Consider the following 25,183-nt stretch of genomic DNA (forward strand, 5'->3'; position numbering starts at 1 on the left):
GTCAGATACTCAACTGACTGAGCCACCCAGGCACCCCATGTCATGTATATTCTTAATTACATATTGTACATACCTTGTTTAACTAATCAACATTTATAATAGATGTCAACACTTGTTTCTACCCTAGATTTTGTTGCTTTATCAGAGTTGGCTCTTTTAGTTTTGAAGAGTTGATAAAGCCTTCCATTTTACAAATAAAATCTATTTCTAAGCAAACACATTGACGTACTTTGTATACTTCTGAGGGGAATTAATATATCATGTTATGAGATCTCTTAAAAAGCAAATGGGGCAAACTCCTATTCCAACTGGCTTTTAGAATGACTATCAACACATTAAAGACATATGCAAAGAAATGAAAAGATTTTAAAAACATTATTCTGCCTTATGTATTAAATATGTTGGCTATTTAGAAATTTTTTCTTGCTAAAGTTGTAACTCATAGGGGCGCCTGGGTGGCTCAGTAGGTTAAGGGTCTGACTTTTGATTTCGGCTCGGGTCATGATCTCGGGGTCCTAGGATCGAGCCCTGTGTCAGGCTCTGTGCTCAGTGTGGAGTTTGTTTGTTCTTTTTCTTCTGCTCCTCCCCCCGCTCTCTTTCTGTCTCTCTCAAATAAATAAAAAAATAAAATCTTAAAAAAAATAAAGTTGTAATTCAAAGATTAAATAAAGCTTTAACTGTGAATTAAAATAATACTCTTGGTTAGTAGGTTACACAGTAAAAAGCAAAATATTTCTCTTAAAGTTTTAATATCTGGTATATAATTGTATAAGATAAAGAGGTCATGTGATATTACTATGCAAGGTGGCTCTGGACAAATCAGGCTGAGTTAATAGTTATAAAAATTTTAAAATATCTCTGTTTTCTTTCTGATTTTACTGCCATGTACAAATGATGCCACCACAATATTCTATAAGTTTTGAGTTTGTTTTCTCACAAAAAGCCGAATCATTTTGAATTTAATTTTTTTCTACTGATTTTGCTGGTCAAATAAACTAATATCCCTTTGTGTGAGATTACAGAATTGCAAAATTATGTGTTCAACTACATTACATGAATGATAATAGGTAATGTGTTTCCAAAAAGAAATTAGTTTTTAGAATGCTACAATTCATAAGGACTTAATTTATCAACTTAAATTTTAATCTGATTCTTAGTTAACATGAAGACCTTGGTAATAAATTAAATTGAGTTAATGAACAGTTTTTGGATACCTGGACAACATAATTTTAATATAGGAAGGCTCTTCATTAATACATTATAGAGGAGCCATCAATAAACAGTTAAAAAAGATATGCAAATATCTTTGGGTTAAAGTAATATGTATTTTGTCAAGAGTATAAAGGAATATGTGATGATAGGAAGATGTGTATGCAAGATAATAGATATATGTTTGGTAAGAGAAAAAAAGTGAATAATTTTGTCTAACTTCCTAATAATTTTTGTTGTGCTTTAAAAATATTGCTTGTAACTATTGCATTTAGAAAAATTAAAGTCTCTGGAGGTTTAATGTCTTCACTATTTGAGTTAATAGTTAATTATGTCTTTATAAACTGATTATTTATTACATCTCATCCTTTCCAATACTATTGCTATTATTATAATAAAAGAACCAGAGCCCTTCTAGTACAGGCTAAGGAATTAAATTTTCCATGAGAAACATCGGAAGAACCTCAGTAAAGGACTGTTACACCAGGTACTCCTGACTACTGAATCCAGGATATAAACTTATGGGTATAGCTGATATTACCACCACAGACAGCCATCAGCTAGACTAAACCAAGGAACTGAGTCAGGATTTCCAGGAATGTGTCAGTCCAGGAGCAGACACGTGGCAGTAGACTGCTTAACCCAAGCTCAATAAAGTAATTAAATAATTATCTCAGACTAACTGGACTAAATAAACTCATTTAATTATGGTTAATGTTCTATTTTTAATGGATATTTTTTAAAAACCTCATTTCTTTCTTCTTAACGTATCGCTAGCCCTCAACTTAACAGGTTAAAATCAGAATACAACACTCTTTAAAAATGGTATCTACTTCTAACTGAACCTTCAGAACTGGAAAGAAAAGAATCCTTAATATCAGTCATAAACTAATAAAGCATCAGGCCAATTTAAAAATTATTCTGTAAATAAATAACAGTATATATCAGTTGACCTTGTTCTATAAGACAATGATAAAAAAGGGTAAATATTACATGGGGTGCCTTAATGGAATTCTATTTTTTAAATGACCATGTAGTTATTTGCATAGGTCCAATAAGAATCTACCTTTTTTTTTTTAAACCAGATAAATTTTACCTCCTTCTTATAGATAAATCTAATGTATAACCATGAGCACACCAGAAGTTTCATTTTAGGTGTGACAACCCCATTCTTAAGGAAAAAAGACATTTCATGTGTAGAAGTGATGTCTAAAAGGCTTCCCAGGAAAACATGCTTGGTATCCACTCTATGGCTTAGGAAATTCCAGCCTTAGAGTTGTAAAGATTATGAACTTCCGGCAGGTCAGGATCATTAATAATCATGGGATCTCAGAGAAACAGGACATCATACAGCTCTAAGTATTCCAAGTAAAAGTTGGTACAGGTAAGGGGCGCCTGGGTGGCACAGCGGTTAAGCGTCTGCCTTCGGCTCAGGGCGTGATCCCGGCGTTATGGGATCGAGCCCCACATCAGGCTCTTCTGCTATGAGCCTACTTCTTCCTCTCCCACTCCCCCTGCTTGTTCCCTCTCTCGCTGGCTGTCTCTGTCTCTGTCAAATAAATAAATAAAATCTTAAAAAAAAAAAAAAAGTTGGTACAGGTGAATCACATAGTTCTTGGTTCCTAATCTTAACAGAATAAAGAGAGTAACATATTTCTGACACATAAAAGTAAAATTTAACCTCGGGGCCTTTATAATATCCTCTAGAGGCAGACAGAAATGACCTCTGAAGCCTGAAGTTCATGTGGTTCTAGTTTTGTTGGTCACAAAAAATATATAAAAAATACATAAGAGGTCTTTATGTAAAATCTTTACGTAAGACTTTACGTAAAAACGTCTCCTGTTGTATACATAGTTTAGCTATGTAAATAAACTTGCCAAATAAAACAAAAAATCAAACTAATGACACTAAATCACTAGCTCATTGAGCAACTTATGTGGTTGAAACTGTCCTTAATGGTAGGAGCTTGACCACAAGGAGGGGGTGTGGAAACAAGAAGCACCCCTCTGTTTTGCTTCCTATACCATGAGGCACCTCACATGCTGAAGTAAACAAAAGGAAACCAAAAAATAAACAAACACCAAATGAACAAAAAATTCACTCTGTCCCCTGAGATGTAGCTGTTTTCTCATTATGAACATACCAGTGTAAACTTCATAAATGGTACCTTTCTAGCTTCTCCCCCTTTAAATACCTGCTGTTTTGTACTTGAGGACTTCCTTATACTCTCAGCAAGTAAGATGTTTTTTTCTAAATGTTTTCATTTTTGAGTCTTCTTTGGCAATAGTTACCAGCACAGAGATGAATAATAAATACTCTGGATGAATAGATAAATGAAGACCTGAACTTTGTTCCAGAAGAGTCGAGTCTAGAAATGGCATTTGATAAAGCTACCATCTCAATCACCAAACAAGTAAACAGTTCTTTATGCAATAGAACAGGCAGATTTTTTTCCAAGAATGTTAAAATTCTTTTCTCCTGATTTACCTTGGTGTCAAACTTTTTTTTCAAATCGTGAGATAAATAAGGATGGTACAGTTCCCTATCTCTCTTCGCCTAGATGTTTATGTGTTAATGATCAAACTTCTGTGCAATGAGTGAGCATGATGATACCCATGAAACTGGGGAATGAAGTTATCTTTGAAAAAGTCACTCTTTACATTGCTCATCTGTTTAAAGCCAGGATGTTCTTCTTAGAACACATGTATTTTTAATTCATTAAAACAATATAAAAATAAACACTACTTACTGGATCAAAGACCAACATCCTGCAAAGGAGATGAACAGCTTCATGTGTAGCCTGGCTAGACAGGGTATAAAGTACAGGAAGAGATGGCTGTAAAAAATAAAGAATTAAAATATGTGAGTCTCTGTGTACATAGATATGGAATACAGCCAATTTATTACAAGTATCCAGCTCAAAAGATGTGTGCACATATGTCTAACCTCAAAGGGAATGGGTATTCCCCTCATTAACCGATCTTCAGAAGCAGCAACTGTCACTGACTTCCAGTAGAATGTTTTATATTGCAGGATTACCTAGTGTAGGTTAGCTCACAAAGGAGCCTACAAAAAATGAAAGGATTACTGTAAATATGGTGCTCTTGTTAGCCTTATGCAGTAAATGCTCAGGCAAGAAGGGAAGACCAAACATGCCTAGAAGTTGGAGGCAAAATATTTAAAACCATAGGCACACGCAAAATCAAGCATGGAAACTGTGCAAACGAAGCATGTGAACTCTGTCTTACATGTCTTCCTACTTCCAACAAAGCCACATAGTAAAACCCAATAAGAATAGCAGCAAGGTGTCTCAGAATCATCAGGAGAAAATTATTCACTTCACAGAAGTTTTCTGCAGGATCAAGGACTAACAGAGATAAGATGAGATGAGGGCTCTAATTCACTAACTGATTAGATAAATCAACATGTCGGAATCCCAGTATCCTTAAGCACAGAAGGAGGTGGTTGGACTAAATGATCTTTTAAGTTCACTTTAGCTCTAAAATTGTATGAAACCCAATAGGATTATCACAGATAAAAAGCATTATGTGCACAAAACTCATTTATAATTGGCACTCAAATATTTGTTTGCAGATAGAGAAGTATTTCTCGTTAAAAATATATAAGTCTATGGTAGCCCTGAAATTATCTGTATTAGTCAAGATAAGGAGCAGTACGTGGAGAGTGTGGAGAAGAGGTTTTAATTTATAACTTAATTTACATATTTTCCCTAAGAATTTCTTTACTGTGTAAAATGAAGTAAGATTCTGATTCCTGGTTTGACTGCAAATAGCTGGTCTTTTTCAATGGCTTATGCAGGTTGGCAGCCAAATTCCAGGCAATTCTTACTGACCAAAATATCTCACCATAAGCAATTCTTTCCTTTCCACTTTTTAAAAAAATAATTTTTAAGATTTTATTTTTTAGTAATCTCTACACCCAACATCGGGCTCGAACCCACAAACCCAAAGTCAAGAGTCGCACGCTCCACCTACTAAGCCAGCCAGGAGCCCCACCTTTCCACTTTCTAAGTGAATCCAGCTTTAATCCGATTTTTGTGGTGGAGATGTATTATAGCTTAAGGACAGGAACGCTGGGATGAGTACTAGAACAGGTGGGTTCCAATTCTAACTTTGCCATCACTAGAGTCAGGTAAGTCACTAGAACCTCAGTTTTCTCATCTATTAGACCGTACTGGCACAGACCAACCTACCAACCCAAAGCGTTGCTAATCGTCTATCAACCACCAAATGCCAGGGCCTGGGCTAGGTGTTGGGGCAACAAAGATGAATATCAAGTCTTGGATGGGCATGGAAAACATATGAACAAACAGTTCTAGAGGATGGAGAATAGAGGACAAATTAGAAGGCAAAATTTGTTAAGACATGAGGACAACTGGATACATGAGGAGCTTGTGAAAATCAAGTGAGTGGATGTTAAGGCAACCTGAAATTTTACACCCTCTCCCAACTTATCTTTCTTTATAGAATTACACCTAACAAACACACTAAAAATAAGGCTAAGTTTCACCACAGCCTGGAACAGTCATCTTATGTTTTCTCCTTTTCTGTGTTTACATGCATGTTAAGAAGGGGCACAGAGAAAAAGAAGTCAGTTCAGTTGTGCCAACACCTCTCCAGAAAGATAACCACTAATAATTTAGTTCCTAGCACTGGCTCCACAAGTAAGATGCAATACTAGAGACGCCAAATGTCTAATCCCATTTTTCCCCCCTATTCACCAGCCATTATGGTTGAAACCAGTTGGGCACAAGGTATCAGAACTAGACAAGAGGTTTGTATTTCTCATCAAATGCAACAGAATCAATTTGAATAAAAGAAAAAACAGAATGCTTAGAAATATGCCCTAAATAGTTCATTTGGGAAAAAGTTTTTATCAATTCCCTCAACATTCACACTCATTACTTTTTCCCCTTTAAGACACACCAGTCCATTTCCTGTTTGTTCTACAAGTTTATAAGCCACTTAGCGATGCAGGAGTGAATGGGTGCCAGTGCTGAATCACGAGGACAGGAAGGGTTATAAAGAGTACTCCATTAATGACTATGATTAACTGTCAGTGAAACCAAGCAAGGATGAGCTTCTGCACCTGGGTAAGGGGCCCTAAATGATAATGTCACAGTCATCATAAGCCAAGTGCAGAGTCCTGGTCACCACAATAGAGTTGGCTAGGCTGGCTTGGCTGTGTGAGTCCTGTCCTGTAAGTTTTCCGCTAGCGGCAAAAGAGCTGTGCTCATCAGTCAGCAAGGTTAAGTATGCACAATGTGCAGTGCACTCTACAGTGAGCAGTCTGCGGTTATATAAAAGAAATCCCGACCTGAAAAATAATTAGTTTGAACTGAATGAACTCTCCAACATAATCTATTAAATGTAAGATACGGTTCCTGTCAGGAGATAGAACTATTTTCACTTTAGTGAAAATATTACATGTATTTCTGTCACAATTAGTTGGAACAATCCGAGGAAAAAGGAAAATCTAAACCTTATAAGAGATGAACCGAAGGACTAAGGGCTGATAATAGACTTTTCAATCCTACCAACAGGTCAGCGCCTCAACAAGTATCTACTTTTTGCCCTCTTTTTTGAAAGATTTTATTTATTTATTTTATTTTATTATTATTATTTTTAAAAGATTGTATTTATTTATTTGACAGACATAGAGACAGCCAGCGAGAGAGGGAACACAAGCAGGGGGAGTGGGAGAGGAAGAAGCAGGCTCACAGCAGAGGAGCCCGATGTGGGGCTCGATCCCATAACGCCGGGATCACGCCCTGAGCCGAAGGCAGACGCTTAACCGCTGTGCCACCCAGGCGCCCCTATTTATTTATTTTAGAGAGAGTGAGCGAGCAGGGGAGGGGGAGGGAGAGAGAATCTCAAGCAGACTCTGTACTGAGCGCAGAGCCTGGCGTGGGGCTTGAGCCCACATCCTGAGCTGAAAACAAGAGTTGGTGGCTTAACCAACTGAACCACCCAGGTGCCCCAGCAAGTATCTACTTTAAAAGATACTTGGGCCATGGCAGCTAAGATTGCATTCATCTAAGGCTTTGAGTTGTAGAAAAGAAACAATAAATAAAGAATACCAAACAGTGTTTTTGTCCGCCCAGAATTCCTTGACCTTTGGGGAACCACTCCCTCTTCACTCATAAATCAAGTGGCTGAGCTTGATTTCCATGTCTCAACTCCAAGGATGGGCACCTGACCCAGGCCTGGCCAATCGAACAAAATATTCCCCTGAACACCACCTTGACTGGCTCTGGGAAAGACACATGTTCTAAAACAGGGGACAGCCAATGGACTGGCTAATACAACACGTACCGCCCCCCAACCCTCTTCTCCTTTACCTACCTTTACTATAGAAGATAGAAAACAATTTTTTTTAGCTTGTCTAACATCTGGGAGGTTACATATTACACAGTTCTAGACAATGACATATAAGCAGAAATTTACTAGGCAGCCTTCTGGGAAAATATCCTTTCCTGATAAAAGGGACAGATACTACTAGTGCTCCCTCTTTCCTCCATTTTCTTGCTTTGAATGTGGATACAATTTCAAGCTACAGCCATTTTGTAGCCAGGAAGAGATAAGCAAGAGGGTATGAAGTCAATATTCTACAGATGGCAGAGCAGAAAGAAAGGAAAAAACTAGGTCCTTCATGATGTAATTGAGCTGCTATACCAGCTCCAGGCTGCTTACCTCTGGACTTCTTGATATGAGAAAAAAATGAACCCCTATCTCTTTAAACCACTGTAAGCAAGATTTTCTATTACTCATAACCAAACATAACCATAACTGAATCAGAGACCTTCCAAATATTTTCTTCTAGATCTATTTGGGAAAGCTCTTTCCTGAAGGACTGATATGCTTGTAGAATGTAGGCCTGGACCACTGGTTCCATTTTTACAAACATGCAGGTGAAAAGAAAGCCTGTCTGAAAATGAAGCCAATACACAGGAAAGCAAAACAGAATAGTCAGATTCCTGGCTCAGAACATTACGTGACTACTTGAATCCAGCAAGGCCTGAGACAGTTGTAGCCCAACAACTTCATATAAAAAGTTCGATGAGGGGCATCTGGGTAGCGCAGTCGTTAAGCATCTGCCTTCGGCTCAGGGCATGATCCCAGCGTTCTGGGATCGAGCCCCACATTAGGCTCCTCCACTAGGAGCCTGCTTCTTCCTCTCCCACTCCACCTGCCTGTGTTCCCTCTCTCGCTGGCTGTCTCTGTCAAATAAATAAATAAAATCTTAAAAAAAAAAAAAAGTTCGATGAGCCAGTAAGTTCCCTTTTTCGCTTAAGCCAATTTTAATTGAGTTTCACTGAAGAGTCCTGATTGATACACATGGGAGTATATTAATCAATCACACAAGAAAATTAATTTGAGACAGTAATCTGTGACTCTAAGAAAATAGCCAATTAGATTCTCCTTTTGTTTACGTATGGTTATATTTTTTAAGAAGTCCCAACAAACGATAGTACGTATTTGTTTGTACAAATATATAAATAAATGCATACAAAAACATGTCGGGAAGATATTCTCAAATTAATCCAGAGGTGACCGGGAGAGGGTGTGGGGTAGCTAGGGATGAGTAAATGTAAAATTTTTTTTTTTTTAAAGATTTTATTTATTTATTTGACAGAGATAGAGACAGCCAGCGAGAGAGGGAACACAGGCAGGGGGAATGGGAGAGGAAGAAGCAGGCTCACAGCAGAGGAGCCTGATGTGGGGCTCGATCCCACAACGCCAGGATCACGCCGAGAGCTGAAGGCAGACGCTTAACCGCTGTGCCACCCAGGCGCCCCTAAAATTTTTATTTTACATGTATTCACATATTACTTGCATATGTACAAATGAAATTAATAAAAAAATCTGCTGTGAAGGTGTATGGTCAGGCAGTGTATACTGGCTAAGAACGTAAGTTTTAGAAGTAGAGAAAACTACTTTGAGATCTGGTTTATGACCTCAAGCTTATTATTTGACCTCTGTAATCCTTCATCTCCTGTGTGTAAAAAGGAACAAATGGTACATTATAGTGCTGTGAGGATTTCATGAACTAATATATAAGAAGTGGTTTGGGACAATGACTAGTATATAGCAAACTTCTGATTATTGTTAAAAATGATTATTATACTAAAGAATGGTTATTTCCATCTAACTGAGTAGCTACTTAAGTGGGAACTACTTGAAAAAAGCTTAGTTTTTCTTTTTATAGTCTAAACTCAAAAACTTGTATTGAAATTTGAGAAGTATTCCTCATGAGTTTAAATATGGTTCATCTAACTCTGTATCAAGTAATTTATTTATTTTTTAAGATTTTACTTATTTATTTGACAGAGAAACAGTGAGAGAGGGAACACATGCAGGGGGAGTGGGAGAGGGAGAAGCGGGCTTCCTGCTGAGCAGGGAGCCTGATGTGGGGCCGGATCCCAGGACCCTGGGATCATGACCTGAGCTGAAGGGAGATGCTTAACAACTGAGCCACCCAGGTGCCCCTATATCAAGTAATTTAGAAGAAGTACAGTAAGGTATAGCTTACCCTGTGAAGACCTCCAACAGCCTAAGTAGCTTCATTGAGAATTCTGAGTCCTTTCTAAAAGTTAGAGGCTTTTTCTGTGTGCATGCATTTTTATCTCATGTAATTAGTAATGTGTAAATACAGCTCATTCTGCCTTGTTCATATACTTCTCAATAAATTTATCTATAGGTTTTTGTGAAGAACTTTTATCATGGTAAGCATAAAAAGGACTGAACCTTATCTAATGCCTTTTCTGCATCAATTGAGATAATCATGATTTTTCTCACTTAAGATGTCAAAATATATTAATAGATTTTCTGTAGGTGAACCATCTTTGCATCCCTGGGACAAACTCCACTTGATCATAATGTTATATGTATAAAAAAATCATCACAAGCTATAGCTACCATTTTAGGGTGGTAACTTTAATCGGTAATATTTATTAATATTTATTAAATGTTTAGAATGCCAGACATTATTCTACGCTTTCCTTGCATGTACTATCTCTTTATCGTCATAACAACTTAATGAGTTAGGAACCATTTTTATTCCCATTTTATAGAGGAGTGAACTGAGGCACAAAGAGGTTAAGTAATTTACCTAAGATCACAAAGCGAGTTGCCAGCTGAGGCAGGATTCACATTCAGTCTGTCTGAAAACTGTAGCATACAACTCCTGGGACACCGTCAGCATGTTGTGGACTGTGGTAAGCCTGAGACTGCCACCACAGCCTGCACTCTTCAACACTACAGACCAAAGAAATATAAACAGAGCATATGTCTGGTGTGGGGCGCTGAGCTAAGAACTATGCCCTTTGCAGAATAGTCATGATATACAGAACTACACAAGCTATAGTGTATATACTGGTTTTAGGACCAAATTAATCTTTAAAGTTAAAAAAAACCACCCAAGTGGCTACATACCAATACACTGTGTATGGGTATGTATGTGTCTTCTGATCTCAGCTCTAAATAAGTATAACATGAATGGAGATACCTTCAAGCAGCTGCTAACAGTGCAACAAGAGGCATAAAGGATATGCATCATGGGGTAAGGGAAGGAGTAGAGAGTGGGAAGGGGAAAAGTAGAATCCGACTGATGGTGCAAATAAAGAGCTTCAAGGGTCTGCTAACTTCTCTTGACAGCAGCAGTGATATAAAGACCAACGAGCAAATGTAGGCGAAAACCTGAATTTCCATACTGGGGGAAAACTGGAACTAAGTAATATGCTAAGTTCATTTATATTCAATTACATATGGTAAGCATAACTTGCTCTATACCAATCTACCTGGGCTACTGTTCAAAGACCATGAACACCTGACTCAGGAGACCATTTCTAACTGGTTAAAGCATCTAAAGATAAGATTTTAAAGTTTTGGGGCACCTAGGTGGCTCAGTTGGTTAAGTGTCTGCCTTCGGCTCAGGTCACAATCCTGGGATCGAGCCCCTGGATCGAGATCCTGGCTCCCTGCTCAGTCTGCCTCTCCCTCTGCCCTTCCTCTCTGCTTGTGCTCTCTTTCTCTCAAATTAATAAATAAAATCTTAAAAAAAAAAGACTTTAAATTTTTGTGCAAAGTGTATCTAGTCTTTGAGGGAAAATGGTCGCCTAATTTGTTTCCACCCCACCAGTCTTCTCTTCAAAACCAAAATATTCCAATAGCAAGACTAGCCAGGGCTACCACTTACTTTTACCGTGGTGCTCTCTTAAGACCATCACTAAACTTAATGACAAACAAAATAAATTCTAAGAGGCATTACTGTTAAGACGCCGACTCATGTAAAAATGTGTAGGAAAAAATTCTGCTTAACATCTTAACCTATTTAACTAGTTAAATAAACATAGGACTTTAAATTTTCCTTTCTTCCCTCCTTTGTTTTAGACAATAATATGATACTTAACTATTTTTTATTTAATTGAAAGTTCTAGGTTTTTACAGCTAACAGATTTTTAAAAATTCCTAGTAAGAAAAGGACTCACTTGCCAGGAATGCTCAAAGGAGAGCATAGTTACCTTTGGTGCAGTATGTTACATTTTTGAGCTGTTCTAGAAGGCAGGCGGGAAACTCCTTAGGAAGCCTTGCTCTCTCAGCTGCAGTTCAGCAGCTCTGACACAAAAGATTAATTAGCTGGCAACCATTAGCAATAGTTAAAATTCCTCTAGAGATGGAAGGGTGGCACTAGGGTATGTGATCTTAATCACATTTCATTACCTTTAGCCAGGGAAGATTTACTGACCTAAGGTTAGTAAAAGAGGAAAATTATTTTGCTAGTTCCAAGGACACATTTACTATGAAGTATTGATAAATTACTTTAATATTGCTGATAATGGCCAATAAATAGAACATAATAGTTCCTTCCATTAAGACTTACTGTATGCTCTTCTAAGAGAGTTAAGGCTCAAATTATTTCATAGTTTATAAACTAAATGCAACAGAAAGATATAACAGGCAGGGGGTTATTTAAAATACCAGTGTCTACATCTCTATTTTTCTAGTTCAGGCTGGTTTTAGAAGAGAACACATTTTACCCATTGCCTCCTATGCCTGTGAAAATGGGAGCTCTGGAGTCACACTAGCATTACAGAGAGAAACTGCATGGGCAAGGCAAAAGGCCTTGCTTAAACGTCTGGCTGGTAATTTGAGAGGAGTATCTAACTTGGTCTGTCATTTGATCAATCAGATGTAACGATCAATCAGATCATCTAAATGCTTAATTTAAAAGAAACCAAGGCAGAGCCCATGAAAATTAGTTGCCGAGTGTTCCTGTTCAGGCCTTCTTTCTGTGTCAGTTTGTTGTTCTTAGAAAAACTATTTCCCTTGCTCGTTCTTCACATCAGCAAGCTGTTCTGTCCAAAGCAGATTAGGAAAAGTGCTCCTAAAAAATGCTGCTAAACCAACAGGTGGAGAGAAGAGCCATCATTCTTGTCTTTCTAGCAGTGACTTGTCTGGTTACAAGCAATATTGATCAGTGGAAATCTGGCAATCTCTCTTCATACTTCTTTTCTACAAGCATTCAAACCTGATCTGTGTGAGTGGTAAGACAGCAACAGAAACAGCCTCATATTCCTGGCTGGAATAAGAGAAACCAGGTATTTTAGCTCAGTATTTAGAAAAGACCTCTTGATATACATGGCGCTGAAGTGAAAGCTCCACCCCAGTAACTTCTCCCAGACCCATCAAAGACCAGGAGACAAAAAGCCAGGAGTCATTTCTTAGCAACAGTGCTATAGAAGTATTTACTTTCTCCCACAGCATTGGGAATGATGATATTTTATTTGGTTTGACAAATATTTAACATTTTCTTATTTATGACTGTGACAATAAAAACTAAATAAAACCTGTAAGTCACGTTTTTTGTTTAAAAAGTCTCAAGTCATTATTCTGTTGGAAGAGAAGTCCTGTCCAGGTGGTTACCAACTACAGGCCTCACCCCCTCATTTACCTGTTTATGAGGGCCCCTGAGTATGTGCGCCTTAGCGCCTTCACAAGCCGTCCTCATTGCTTCCAGCGATGGTGTGCCCAAAAGATCCGTGATCAAATCCAGCTGCAAGGAAACATGAAATACAGACAGTTAGTAAGAGCTCATGGAGACAACTTTCCATTACTCTTAAATTACTGCCCTTAGAGAGGAGGACCAAATGTGGGGGGAAAAGCAAGCCCTTAAGGTAAGTTCCAGATTAACTGATAGAAGCCCCTACTTTCACTTTCTAGACTACTAAATAAGCCAGAAAAATGTTTTTATTAGGAACCCATATGATAGGAATAAAATATGTTTTGGCAAGCAGGGCATTCTAAGGTTAGAGTAACTTAGGAGTCTGTATGTACCGCCCTGGGTCTTGATAAGACAGTATCTATGATCCTTGCAGAGGTGAACTGCTCTTTTGCTTGTGGCTAATGACTCTTCTCTTCAAACAGTTAATGAATGGATTTTGATGCTTCAAATGGATTCAGGCTCATCTAGGAGCTAATCCATAAATCAGGCAGCTGTGACTCGGTAAATATTCAGAACATTCACATCTGAAATGAAAGCTAAGCTATTGATGTTTGGGCCTGTACACATCATTTACATTCTAGTTATGCTAGAAATCTCTTACACTGGCAGAAAACGGTAGTTCTTAGAAAACTATGACACTGCATAAGACCACGTGTAGTCAGCTGAGCACGACCGAAAATGGTCTTCTCACAAGTCTTGATAGGTAGGAACCCAACTTCACAATTTTCTCTAGTGCAAAAACTGTTCTAACTTCATAACCTAATTAGCAATAACATGTCATTCAGATTCCTCCAGGTTGGAAAATTCTTACCTACAGAATACTTCTTTTCCTCGTACTGGGACTGCCAGATATAAAGCACTATTTTCTGCACTTATCAAAACTATGAAGTTTAGGGTGCCTGGTTGGCTCAGTCGGCTAAGTGTCTGCCCTTGGCTCAGGTCATGATCCCAGGGTCCTGGGATCGAGTCCCACATCGGGCTCCCTGTTCAGCGGGGAGCTGCTTCTCTCTCTCTCTTTGCTCCTCCTCCTTGCTCATGCTCTCTCCGTCAAATAAACAAATAAAAATCTTAAAAACAACAGCAACAACTATCAAGTTTAGATAAGAATCACTGCCCTCCAGGATAACGGAGATGATCAAGCAGCTTGTATTCCATAGAGGATCTCTATACAAAGCTTTTTGGGAAAAGTGTGTTGGTGATACTTTTGGACCTCTAACAACTACTGTAAAGGCAGAAGAAAACTACTGGCTCATGAAAACCAATGGAAACATTCAGAAAGTTGTCTAAAATGGGTAAGATCCATGGGTGAGAAACATTTTTATGAAGTCTGCTAGGGTTTTTGTTTCTCAAAGATACAGAGAAAATGCTACAGAAAATAGCTACTTTCATTTAGAAGTTAGACTCTTTTCCCATTTTAGATCTTGATTTCTCATGCTAAAATACACTGATGATAGATAGATGCAAGCTCTCTGTCAGTGGCTACGTCAGACTGGCAAACTCAAGACCTATGCATTTCTCTAGAAAATAAGGTATCCGAATCCTACCTATGACAGTTGCTTCACATACACCCCCCCTACACACACACACCCACACACGTTCTTTCCAGCAGCAATCCAAGATCCTTGTTCAATATACAGGATTTGAAACCCCCACCTTTTTTTTTTTTTAAAGATTTATTTGTTCGAGAGAGAGAAAGAGAGAGAGCATGCATGCACGCGCACACACACACAGGGTGGGAAGGGCAGAGGGAGAAGGAGAATCTTAAGCAGACTCCCTGTGGACTGTGTGAAGACCAATGTGGGGCTGATCCCACAACCCGGAGATCATAACCTGAGCTGAAACCAAGTAGGATGGTCAACCAACTGAGCCACCCAGGTGTCCCGAACAACCCCTTAACTTTTATTTAAGCTTTTCTGTATGGCAGTTTCTTATGTCCAGACATGATGGATCTTACAGGTAGGTCCATTAAAATCTACTTTCTAAAGAAACTGAATAACAAAGTGGGTACTGTCAATAGGACCCAACATTAAAATTATGTATGATAATTTTTTATCACGAGCATCAATTTTTAAGATGTAAACTTGATAAAAATAGACTTTGAATGTATAGCAGATAAATAATTTCAAATGCTGATCATAGCACAGTTTCCAATGTATCAGTTAATTCTTTGTAGAAGAGTATAAAAGAAATTATTCCATTTTGGATCAAGTGCATGAATTATTTAAAGATACACAGTAGTCAGACTGATCTTTTAAAATGTGATCAATCAAATCTTAATACTCCCTTGCTCAAAACCTTCATATAGCTTTCCATTACACTTTGGACAGAATAAAAGCCAAAGTCCTTACCCAGTCACCATTGTCAGTCTCTCTCCCTCTCTCTCTCTGTGACCTTGTCTCCTACGATCTCCCCCTTGATCATGCCATCCCTCCAACAGGCCACACTTGCTCCTGCCTCAGAGGCTTAATTATGTTGGTTGTCCTTTTCCTGGAACACACCCAGCTTCTTGCTCCCTCATTTCACTTGAGTCACTCCTTGAATGTCATCCTCTCAGAGAATCGTTTAGCATTGCTCTGCTCTATCATCATTCCCTATCCCTAAACCTGGTTCAATTTTTCTTCACAGAATTTATCGTAACTTAGCTTTATATTTATTTGTGTACTTATTTATTTTCTGTCTCATGTGAAAGTTGTACAAAGGCAGGAACTAACTGTGTTATTTACCACTGCATCCCTAGCATCCCGGCATATCACTACTATCACGGTGGCTAACATTTGCTGAGTGCTTACTATGTGCCAGGCCTCATTTTCAGCTTTATTACTCCTTTAATCTGCACAACAATCCTGAGAATGGTTTAATTTGCTAGTAAGTGGCAGAGCTAGGATTTGAACCCACCAATTTGATTCTGCAGGCTGAGCGCATCATTTTAACATTATTCTCATGCAAACACTATTGTTAAGATTTATGGATAAAAAAATACTTAGGAATTATCCCAAGAAAATATGTAGGGTAATGAATTAGCTCTTAGGGCAGATAAAGTATCACAAATGGTCTCCTAAAGCTACGTTTTAATAAGCTTCTAATGTTCTCTGCCATATTTAAATATGTTAGCCCAAAAATAAAGGTTAGAAATGTTCTTAAATGTTCAGATTTAAGGAAATCAACACTCCAAATTTATATTCTAAGCACAAAGTGTAAGTACATTAAGTCATCAAATACATTTTCGAGTCTGACCCATGCAGTCAGAAAGAACAGAGGCCTCTAACAATGGAAGATTACACCTGTGCAAATGGTTACAGCAGAGGCTGCTGCTACGCACCAGTGCATGTAATAAAGTCAACACTCCCTCTAAATAGGTTCGTAAGTTACAAAATGCATCTCTCTGTAATCTTCAACTTCCTAACTTCCTGAATTTTAAGTGAACCTCAATTTGCTAAAAGCAATTTAGACAGTACAACGAATAAGCCCAAGATGTGTGCGAGATGGTTTTTCCTTTAAATCTGTAATAGAATTGAAAGCTACTAAAGCCTAAAGTACAATCATACCTGCTGAATGGGACTTTGTGCCTGAAACAGTATTCTTCGTCCTAGTAGTTCTGCAAAGATACATCCGACAGACCAGATGTCAATAGCATTGCTGTAATGACGACTGCCCATCAGGATTTCCGGAGCCCGATAATACTGAGTAACAACTTCCTGAGTCATATGACGGGATTCATCTAATTCCTCCACTCTGGCCAATCCAAAATCACAAATCTAAATAGAAAAGATTTATCAAAATATTGTTAAAGAGACAACATATTTACAAATGGTAAAGTAAAACAAAATAAGCAAAAATTCAAAATCTTGATAAATCTCTGAACTTTGGGAAAGTTTTCAATGATACATGTACAGTATATTTGTGTCAATATAGAATTTGATCTTATTTGCATAAGAGGGAAAAAGAAGTCTCAAGCTTCCTTATTTCTACAAAAAATGATGTGTCTTAAAAATATTCTTCTCGGGCGCCTGGGTGGCTCAGTTGGTTAAGCGACTGCCTTCGGCTCAGGTCATGATCCTGGGGTTCTGGATGAAGTCCTACATCCAGCTCCCTGCTCTGCAGGGAGCCGGCTTCTCCTCTCCCTCTGCCTGCCACTCCCCCTGCTGTGCTCTCTCTCTGTCAAATAAATAAATAAGATCTTAAAAAAAATATATCTTTTTCTCACTCATCTTTTCAACTGATAATTAAACCAAAAAGACAGCTCAATGCGTATTTCCAGGTTTAAATGTAGAAACCAAACCATGTATTTTCAAGGCTTATCGAGGAATTATTGGGAAAAAAAAGGGGGCCTATCTTGAAGACCTCCTGAGCTATGTTCACTGTCTTTATGAAACATACGCCGTAAAATTTCTTTAGATCTACGGGTTTCAAACTGAGTCCTAAACTTCCCATGTACCTCTTTAAATAGTACTTAAAATACTATTCGCACTCAAATATGTACGTCAAAATGTAGCACACTGTAGGATACCAGTGCTATTAGTTTCACTCATTTCTTCATGCTGTAAATATTTAACTGAATGCCTCTTATGGTTTGGACAGTATGTTAGAACCTGGTAACACAATAGTAAATGAGAAAGACTGGTCAATTTATATGCAGACCTAGGAATAAATCTTTTCTTGTTATTTCTGTTTAACTGAAAAGCATGCTGAGGTTGCAAAGTGAGCTGTTAGTAGACAGCAGCAGTGCCACCACCAGCGACTTCTGCTTCTTTTCAGGAATTTCTCATATTAAGAAAATAAGATTTTCTTAATACTGGGCCACCAAAACAAAAAGTGGGAGCACTGAGGTTAAGATAAGAGAATAACGGCCTTCCAAGCTCCAGCATTCTCACTGATTAACTTCATGAGGCAATATTATACATGATGAACTAACACTTTTCTAACTTTTTCTAAGTTGAGGTCGCAGCATAAGATTTTATTTTAAAAAAGGGTCTGGCAGCTTAAAAAAAATGTTTGAAAAACATACCAAAAAGGAAAAAAAAAACCACCACCAAAAAACCCTATAAATTGTTTATCAAATTCTCCCAAAGGCTAGTGTTCAAATAACACATAAAATTTTAAAACTCTCTTCCTTGGCCATGATGTTTTAGGATATCTTTTAAAACAAAACCAGACCAAAGAACTTAAATCCATTTTCCTATATCTTTCTTGTATTTACAGTAAAAAAAAACAACAACGAAAAACCAACCACCCACCGGACAGAAAATGTTTTCTGTTATAAAGCAAGTCCTTTGTTAAAAACATCAGTCTGTTTGGAGTCATTTTTGGCAGTTTATCTGAAGACAAGCTAAACCTGAAGTAAGAAGCTTACGTGATCAGATAACAAGAAAGATAATGAGATTTCCAACAAAATTATCCATTTTGTGCTTAATAGGAAACAAAGTATATTCAGAATATGAAAGGATACTAATTTAAGAGAAATGTTTTATCATAATTATTTTTGATGAATTTGTACATTTGAGAAGAGAGAATTAGTGTCCGTAGCTTGGCTCTCCATTCTGGGTCTTAAAAGTAGGCTGCTAAGACAAGTCAAAGGAGTGGGGCACAATTTCAATTTATCCTGATCTTTTGTGTTGTTTATTCATAAATGACATTTTCCTCTAGTTACTTGTTCATGTAGCTAGAAGTTATAATACCATAACAGATGATTTGAAAAATGGACTTCAAGCTGGTAATGGCACCAAGCATGACAGGTTCTAAACAAAATGCCTTGTGAAGTTCTCCAACCAGAAACCAAAATAAGAAGAAACTGGCTTAAACTGTCATAAAACTGATTTGGCTGAACAGAACATAGAATTCCTACGGTTTTAATTAAAAAAAAAATTAAAATTAGGGTTATGGGGATAGGTTGCCGCTCTCTTTAAAAAGTGGAAAGGTAGCAGGGAAATGAACTCAATGACCTATAGAAGGAATATTTACCTTCGTGGACACTGAGAACAATTAATTTCTCTGTGGAAAGAGACTGAACTACAACACAAATATGAAAGTTGTTTTTTTTTTAAAGATTTTATTTATTTGAGAGAAAGCAAGAGAGACAGTGACAGAGAGCATGAGCGGGGGCGGGGGAGAGGGAGAAGCAGACTCCCTGCTGAGCAGGAAGCCCGATACTGGGCTGGACCCCAGGACCCTGAGATCAGAACCTGAGCTAAGGGCAGACACTTAACCGACTGAGCCAACCAAGTGCCCCTGAAAGACAGTTAAAAAAAAAATCTTTCTAGAGTTAAATCAGGAACAGTTCTTCAAGGCTATAATGGAGATTTTTTTTCACAGTATAACATACCAGCTTTTAAAGAAAACTGGCACAGAGTTTAAAGAAAGCATTTAAAATACAAAATGATATTCATTTATATACTTGCTTTTAATATTTAGTTTAACTGCCATCAAGCTAAGTAACAGTGACAGCTTGAAAACTTAAAGCAGGCAACATCTAAAAACCAGTTTTCTTGGGGTGCCTGGGTGGCACAGTTGGTTAAGCATCTGACTCTTGGTTTCAGTTTAGGTCTTGATCTCAAGGTCCTGAGATCAAGCCCTGCATTGTGCTCTGTGCCTAGCATGGAGTCTGCCTGGAACTCTCTCTCCCTTTCCCTCTGCCCCTCCCCACTGTGTGCTCTCTTTCTCTCAAATAAATAAATCCTTATTTATTTAAACTTAAATATATATAAACTTTATTTATTAGAACAAAAACCAAACAAAAAACCAGTTTTCTTTTTCAAATATATCAGTTGGAATGTTAAGAATATTTACTGCAGACTGAAGCACCATGTAATACTGTAGCCACTCATAAAATAAACAGAGTTTAAATTTGCTCACACAGAGATTACACAGCTCTAGGAAGGCCCTTATCTCTAATTTCTATGATGGGGAAAATATGGTGGGCCTCTCTCTAGGAGTTCCACTAATACATCCCTGTTAGAGGCAGGGAAATGCACACATGTGGATTTTGCGATTTGTGAGCTACTCTAACAAGAAACAACGGGGGTGGGGTGGAGATACTGGGGGAAAGTGAAATTAAAATTGATGGCTTGAGATTTTGGGGCTACTAACTATAATTAAATCCTGTAATCAACTCCTCTTCAGAGGGAGCAGCAGGATTGGCTACTATATATTGTCAAATACATTTGACCCTTTTCTGGCTTAGTATTTTTACCTTTTTTTTTTAAACTGAAGATTTTATTATTTCTTTGGAAGCGAGAGAGAGTGCAAACAGGGTGAGGGGCAGAGGGAGAAGCAGACTCTCTGCTGAGCAGGGAGCCTGACATGGGGCTCGATCCTAGGACTCCTGGATCACGACCCGAGCCGTAAGGCAGGTGCTTAACCAACTGAGCCACCCAAGGGCCCCTAGTATTTTCAAGTGTTTCCACTAACCTGCTTTGCTACCTCAGTCACACAAGGCACAGAAATGTTAGCTGTACAAAAACACAAGTCTTAAAAGCCATACTACATTCTCATATAAGTAACTTACTAGTCTTGAAATATTTCTTTTGATGTATACTTCCTTTAGCAATGGAACAATCTAAAAAGAAATCACCTTCTCTATCTTCTTTCCGGTCACATTGTAATTCCAATTTCAGTGTTTCCAAAACATATGCAAACTATCATGAAGAAACCATGAGTCAAGATGACAAATCAGTTACTATGGCCATGACTAGTGATATTGCTAGAGAAAACTTGGTTCTTTAATTTTTGGTAAAGTGATGAAAATAAAGTTAACTCTTTCACAAAAACACACGTTCTTAAACCTGCCTTGGCATTCTGAATTTTTCTCAGATATTTAAAGAAACTGAAAAGCTACCTTTAGAACACAGTTGCTGTTCACAAGGAGATTCCCTGGCTTAATGTCTCGATGTAAAATGCCAGCTGAATGGAGATATTTCAAACCTGAAATAACAAACAGATTTAATTGCAGATATTTCATTCTTTTCACTTAACCAATGATTTGGGGAAAACCACAGTAACAGAGAATACAGGATTTAAGGCTGTTCTTCAAATAATGGCCTAATAAACATTATTAAAAGCTTTGACTTAGTCCTACCTCAAAAAACTGTACTTTTGTAAACTAAAGTGTCATCAATGGTTTGCACAATTTACAGATAATGCCTATGATTCAAAAGATGAGTTCGGTTTAAATATAGATAAGCTTTTCAGGTGCTGGAATTAAAGTTGACCATACCAATATCCTTGAATTGCTCCTACGTGTGGGTGGCTACTGGAGCTCGGCTATTCATACTGTCAACCTGTGATTCTGAGCCTGCTCCAGCAAATCCGAATTACCCACCAGGAAGCCCTTCCCAGGGCAGATTTTCACTGATAAGACAAAATTCAGGTTTGTCAGTAGTATTCCCTACCACTGAGATTCAAGAGGGGTAGTTAATTACTTTAAAATATTTTTGACATCTTAAAAGACTGAGTTTTAGCACTGTTAGAAAAAGGTCACAGCTTCAAGGCTGAGTCTTTTGAATAAAACACAGCAAATCATTTATTTTTTTACAAGTGTAAAAAAAAGATCCAATATCTTCCATTCTGTTCCCTGCCACAGAGTATCAACAAATCTATGGAAGGTGAACATCCTAGTTTTAATACTTTATGTGTGTTTTCATTCTGTTGTCAGATGCTTTTTAATCTCCATAAAGAATACCTGAATCTATGAAACCTGATGTGGGAGCGGAGGGAGAAGAGTATTTTACTAGGTAAGAAAGCTGTTTCAGCTTTAAACAATTCTCCATTTGTAACAGCAAAATTCCAGAGGACACATCTGATGGCCAGAAGCCCCAGCAATGTCAGCTCAAACTTCCTCTCTATCAAGTCGGTGCTCTTTAATGAGCGGGTCTGGAGAATCGTTTAGCTGGCTGTTTCTCAGCCTCCTGGATGCTTCGGCTTTAAGGGTCATTTTGTTTTTCTAGAGTTGGGACTCAGGTATACCAGCCAACACTCTGAACACACTTGAAGAATAAATGTCATCCATAGGGAACACAGTTACTTTTCAACTGAGTCACCTGATGCCAGGCACATATTCCTACTAAAGACTGTTTAGAGGAAACCGTGACAGACCACAAGGTTCCACAAACCATCCTGCTTATTTACCTCCCTAGATTAACCTACTTAACTGAGTAATGAATTAGGGCTTTCTCTTCCATCAATGAAAATAAGAACCATTTGCCGACCCTTAAAAGCCTCTTATTTAACATCAGTGTAAAGATTATTAAATATAATAATTGGTCAAAAGAAAAAAAGTCTTTAGGGAAGAAAAAAGCTTTGGAAGGTCAGATTAAAGTTCAAATGAAAAGCAAAACATTTCACTTATACAGTGACACTACCTTTTTCTTCACAAAGAAAAGCTTACCTCGCAAAATCTGATAAAGAAAAACTTTGACATGATCTGAGCTGAGTGGTTGAGGAGAGACGATAATTTTATGTAGGTCACTCTGCATCAATTCTGTGACAACGTATCTTGAGGTTTTAAGTTAAGGAGAATTCCGAGAATTCAGCCCCCAATCCCCTCAAAGCAGGCACTAGGTCTAAAGAATAACTTCCATTCCTAAAGCTGGAAAAAGCTTAGGGAAAGAAAGCTTCTAGACAGCATGACAGAGGTAAAAATTCCAGACCTCGCAAGATTAAAAAATTGCCAACATTAAAGAATTTACCATTTAGAAGTTAGCAGAAATAAACTGTCTCTATAATTAGCATTATAAAAGAAAAATAAGATGAACATTTTTGAATTAAGTTTTTAATTCCAATGTAGTTAACTTACAGTGTTCTGTTAGTTTCAGGTGTTCAATATAGTGATTCAACAATTCCATACAGTATTCAGTGCTCATCACGATAAATGCTCTCTTAATCACCTTCCCTTATTTCACCCGTCCCCCAAGCACTTTCTCTCTGGTCACTGTTTTCTATAGTCAAGAGTCTGTTTTTTTCCCTTTGTTCATTTGTATTGTTTCTTAAATTCCACGTATGAGTGAAATCATATGGCATTTGTCTTTCTCCAACTGACTTATTTCGCTTAGCATTATACCCTCTAGATAGATCTACCCATGGTTGTTGCAAATGGCAAGATTTCATTCCTTTTTATATTCCATTGTGTATCTATATAATACATATTCTTTTTTTTTTAAAGATTTTATTATTTATTCGACAGAGATAGAGACAGCCAGCAAGAGAGGGAACACAAGCAGGGGGAGTGGGAGAGGAAGAAGCAGGCTCATAGCAGAGGAGCCTGACGTGGGGCTCGATCCCATAACGCCGGGATCACGCCCTGAGCCGAAGGCAGACGCTTAACCGCTGTGCCACCCAGGCGCCCCTATATAATACATATTCTTTATCCATTCATCTATCGATGGCCACTTGGGCTGCTTCCTTAATTTGGCAATTGTAAATAATGCTTCAATAAACATAGGGGTGTATATATCCCTTTGAATTAGTGTTTTTGTATTTTGGGGGTAAATACCCAGTAGTGAGATTACTGGATCCTAAGGCAGTTTTATTTATTTATTTTTTTGAGTAAACTCCATACTACTTTCCACAGTGGCTACACCGGTCTGCATTCCCACCAACAGTGCACCAGGGTTCCTTTCTCTCCACATTCATGCCAACACCTGTTGTTTCTTGTGTTGTTGATTTTAGCCATTCTGTTAGGTGTGAGGTGACATCTCATTGTAGTTTTGATTTGCATTTCCCTGATGACAAGATATGTTGAGAATCTTTTCATGTATCTGTTGAACATCTGTACATCTTTGGAGAAATGTCTGTTTACATCTTCTGACCATTTTTAATTGAATTTTTTTTGATGTTCAGTTGCATAAATTCTATATAACTATATATAAATATATATACGTGTGTATATATATATAATATATATATGATATTAACCCTTTATGGGATATGTCATTGGCAAATATCTTCTCAAAAAGGATAAACATTTTTTTAATTTAAGATTTTTTTTTTTTTAAAGATTTTATTTATTTATTCGACAGAGACAGAGACAGCCAGCGAGAGAGGGAACACAAGCAGGGGGAGTGGGAGGGGAAGAAGCAGGCTCATAGCAGAGGAGCCTGATGTGGGGCTCGATCCCATAACGCCGGGATCACGCCCTGAGCCGAAGGCAGACGCTTAACCGCTGTGCCACCCAGGCGCCCCTAATTTAAGATTTTTTAAAAAAGATTTTATTTATTTATTTGACAGAGAGGTAGCGAGAGAGGGAATACAAGCAGGGGGAGTGGGAGAGGGAGAAGCAGGCTTCCTGCCGACATGGGCTCGATCCCAGGACTCTGGGATCATGACCTGACCCGAAGGCAGACGCTTAATGACTGAGCTACCCAGTCATTTAATTTAAGATTTTATTTATTTATTTGAGAGAGCAAGAGCAAGAGAGCACAAGCAAGGAGCAGCAGAGGGAGAGGGAGAAGCAGGCTCCCAGCTGAGCAGGGAGCCCAATGCGGGGCTCCATCCCAGGACCCTGAGATCACGACCTGAAGTGAATGCATCTGCATTCACCTCCAGGTGCCCAAGGTTAAACATGTTAAATGACAACCAGGCCAGGAAGAATGTGAAGACCAAATAGTTTCAGGATCTATTCAGACATGTTACTGGAGCCTCCTTTGAATCCAAACGAGAGAGGGTCGGGGGTCTCACCCTAAGCCACCATGGCACCAGTGGAAAGGATGACAACCTACTCATCAGCTGTGGCATAAGTTACTTTACAAAGAATAGTACTCCTAGAAATGTGTAAAATGATTAGTTCAAATCCAATTCTATCTACAATCTTAATTCTTTTATTATTTAACTTTTTTTTTTTTTTAACATTTATGGCTCCTTTAAGTTTTAAGCCTCCTATGCTTTGTACTTTTATACCCTCAGGGTTTTGTTCAAACAACACATGGCAGATGATCAATGTAAATGTGGAATTCAGAACTC

General features: G+C 38.0%; 1 protein-coding gene across 1 annotated transcript in view; it reads right to left on the reverse strand.

Annotated features, from left to right (window-relative positions):
* The window catches only part of NLK (nemo like kinase), a 159,136-nt gene that overhangs the window by 7,153 nt on the left and 126,800 nt on the right, over positions 1–25,183 (reverse strand). The window contains exons 4-8 of the mRNA XM_002912336.4: positions 22,614–22,720; positions 21,066–21,151; positions 16,780–16,989; positions 13,184–13,285; positions 3,960–4,046 (exon numbers count right to left, since the gene is read on the reverse strand). Coding sequence (XP_002912382.1) covers positions 3,960–4,046; positions 13,184–13,285; positions 16,780–16,989; positions 21,066–21,151; positions 22,614–22,720 — 592 coding nt within the window. The remainder of the gene's footprint in view (positions 1–3,959; positions 4,047–13,183; positions 13,286–16,779; positions 16,990–21,065; positions 21,152–22,613; positions 22,721–25,183) is intronic.

Source organism: Ailuropoda melanoleuca, chromosome 13 (genome assembly GCF_002007445.2).
Source record: "Ailuropoda melanoleuca isolate Jingjing chromosome 13, ASM200744v2, whole genome shotgun sequence".
NCBI lineage: Eukaryota > Metazoa > Chordata > Mammalia > Carnivora > Ursidae > Ailuropoda > Ailuropoda melanoleuca.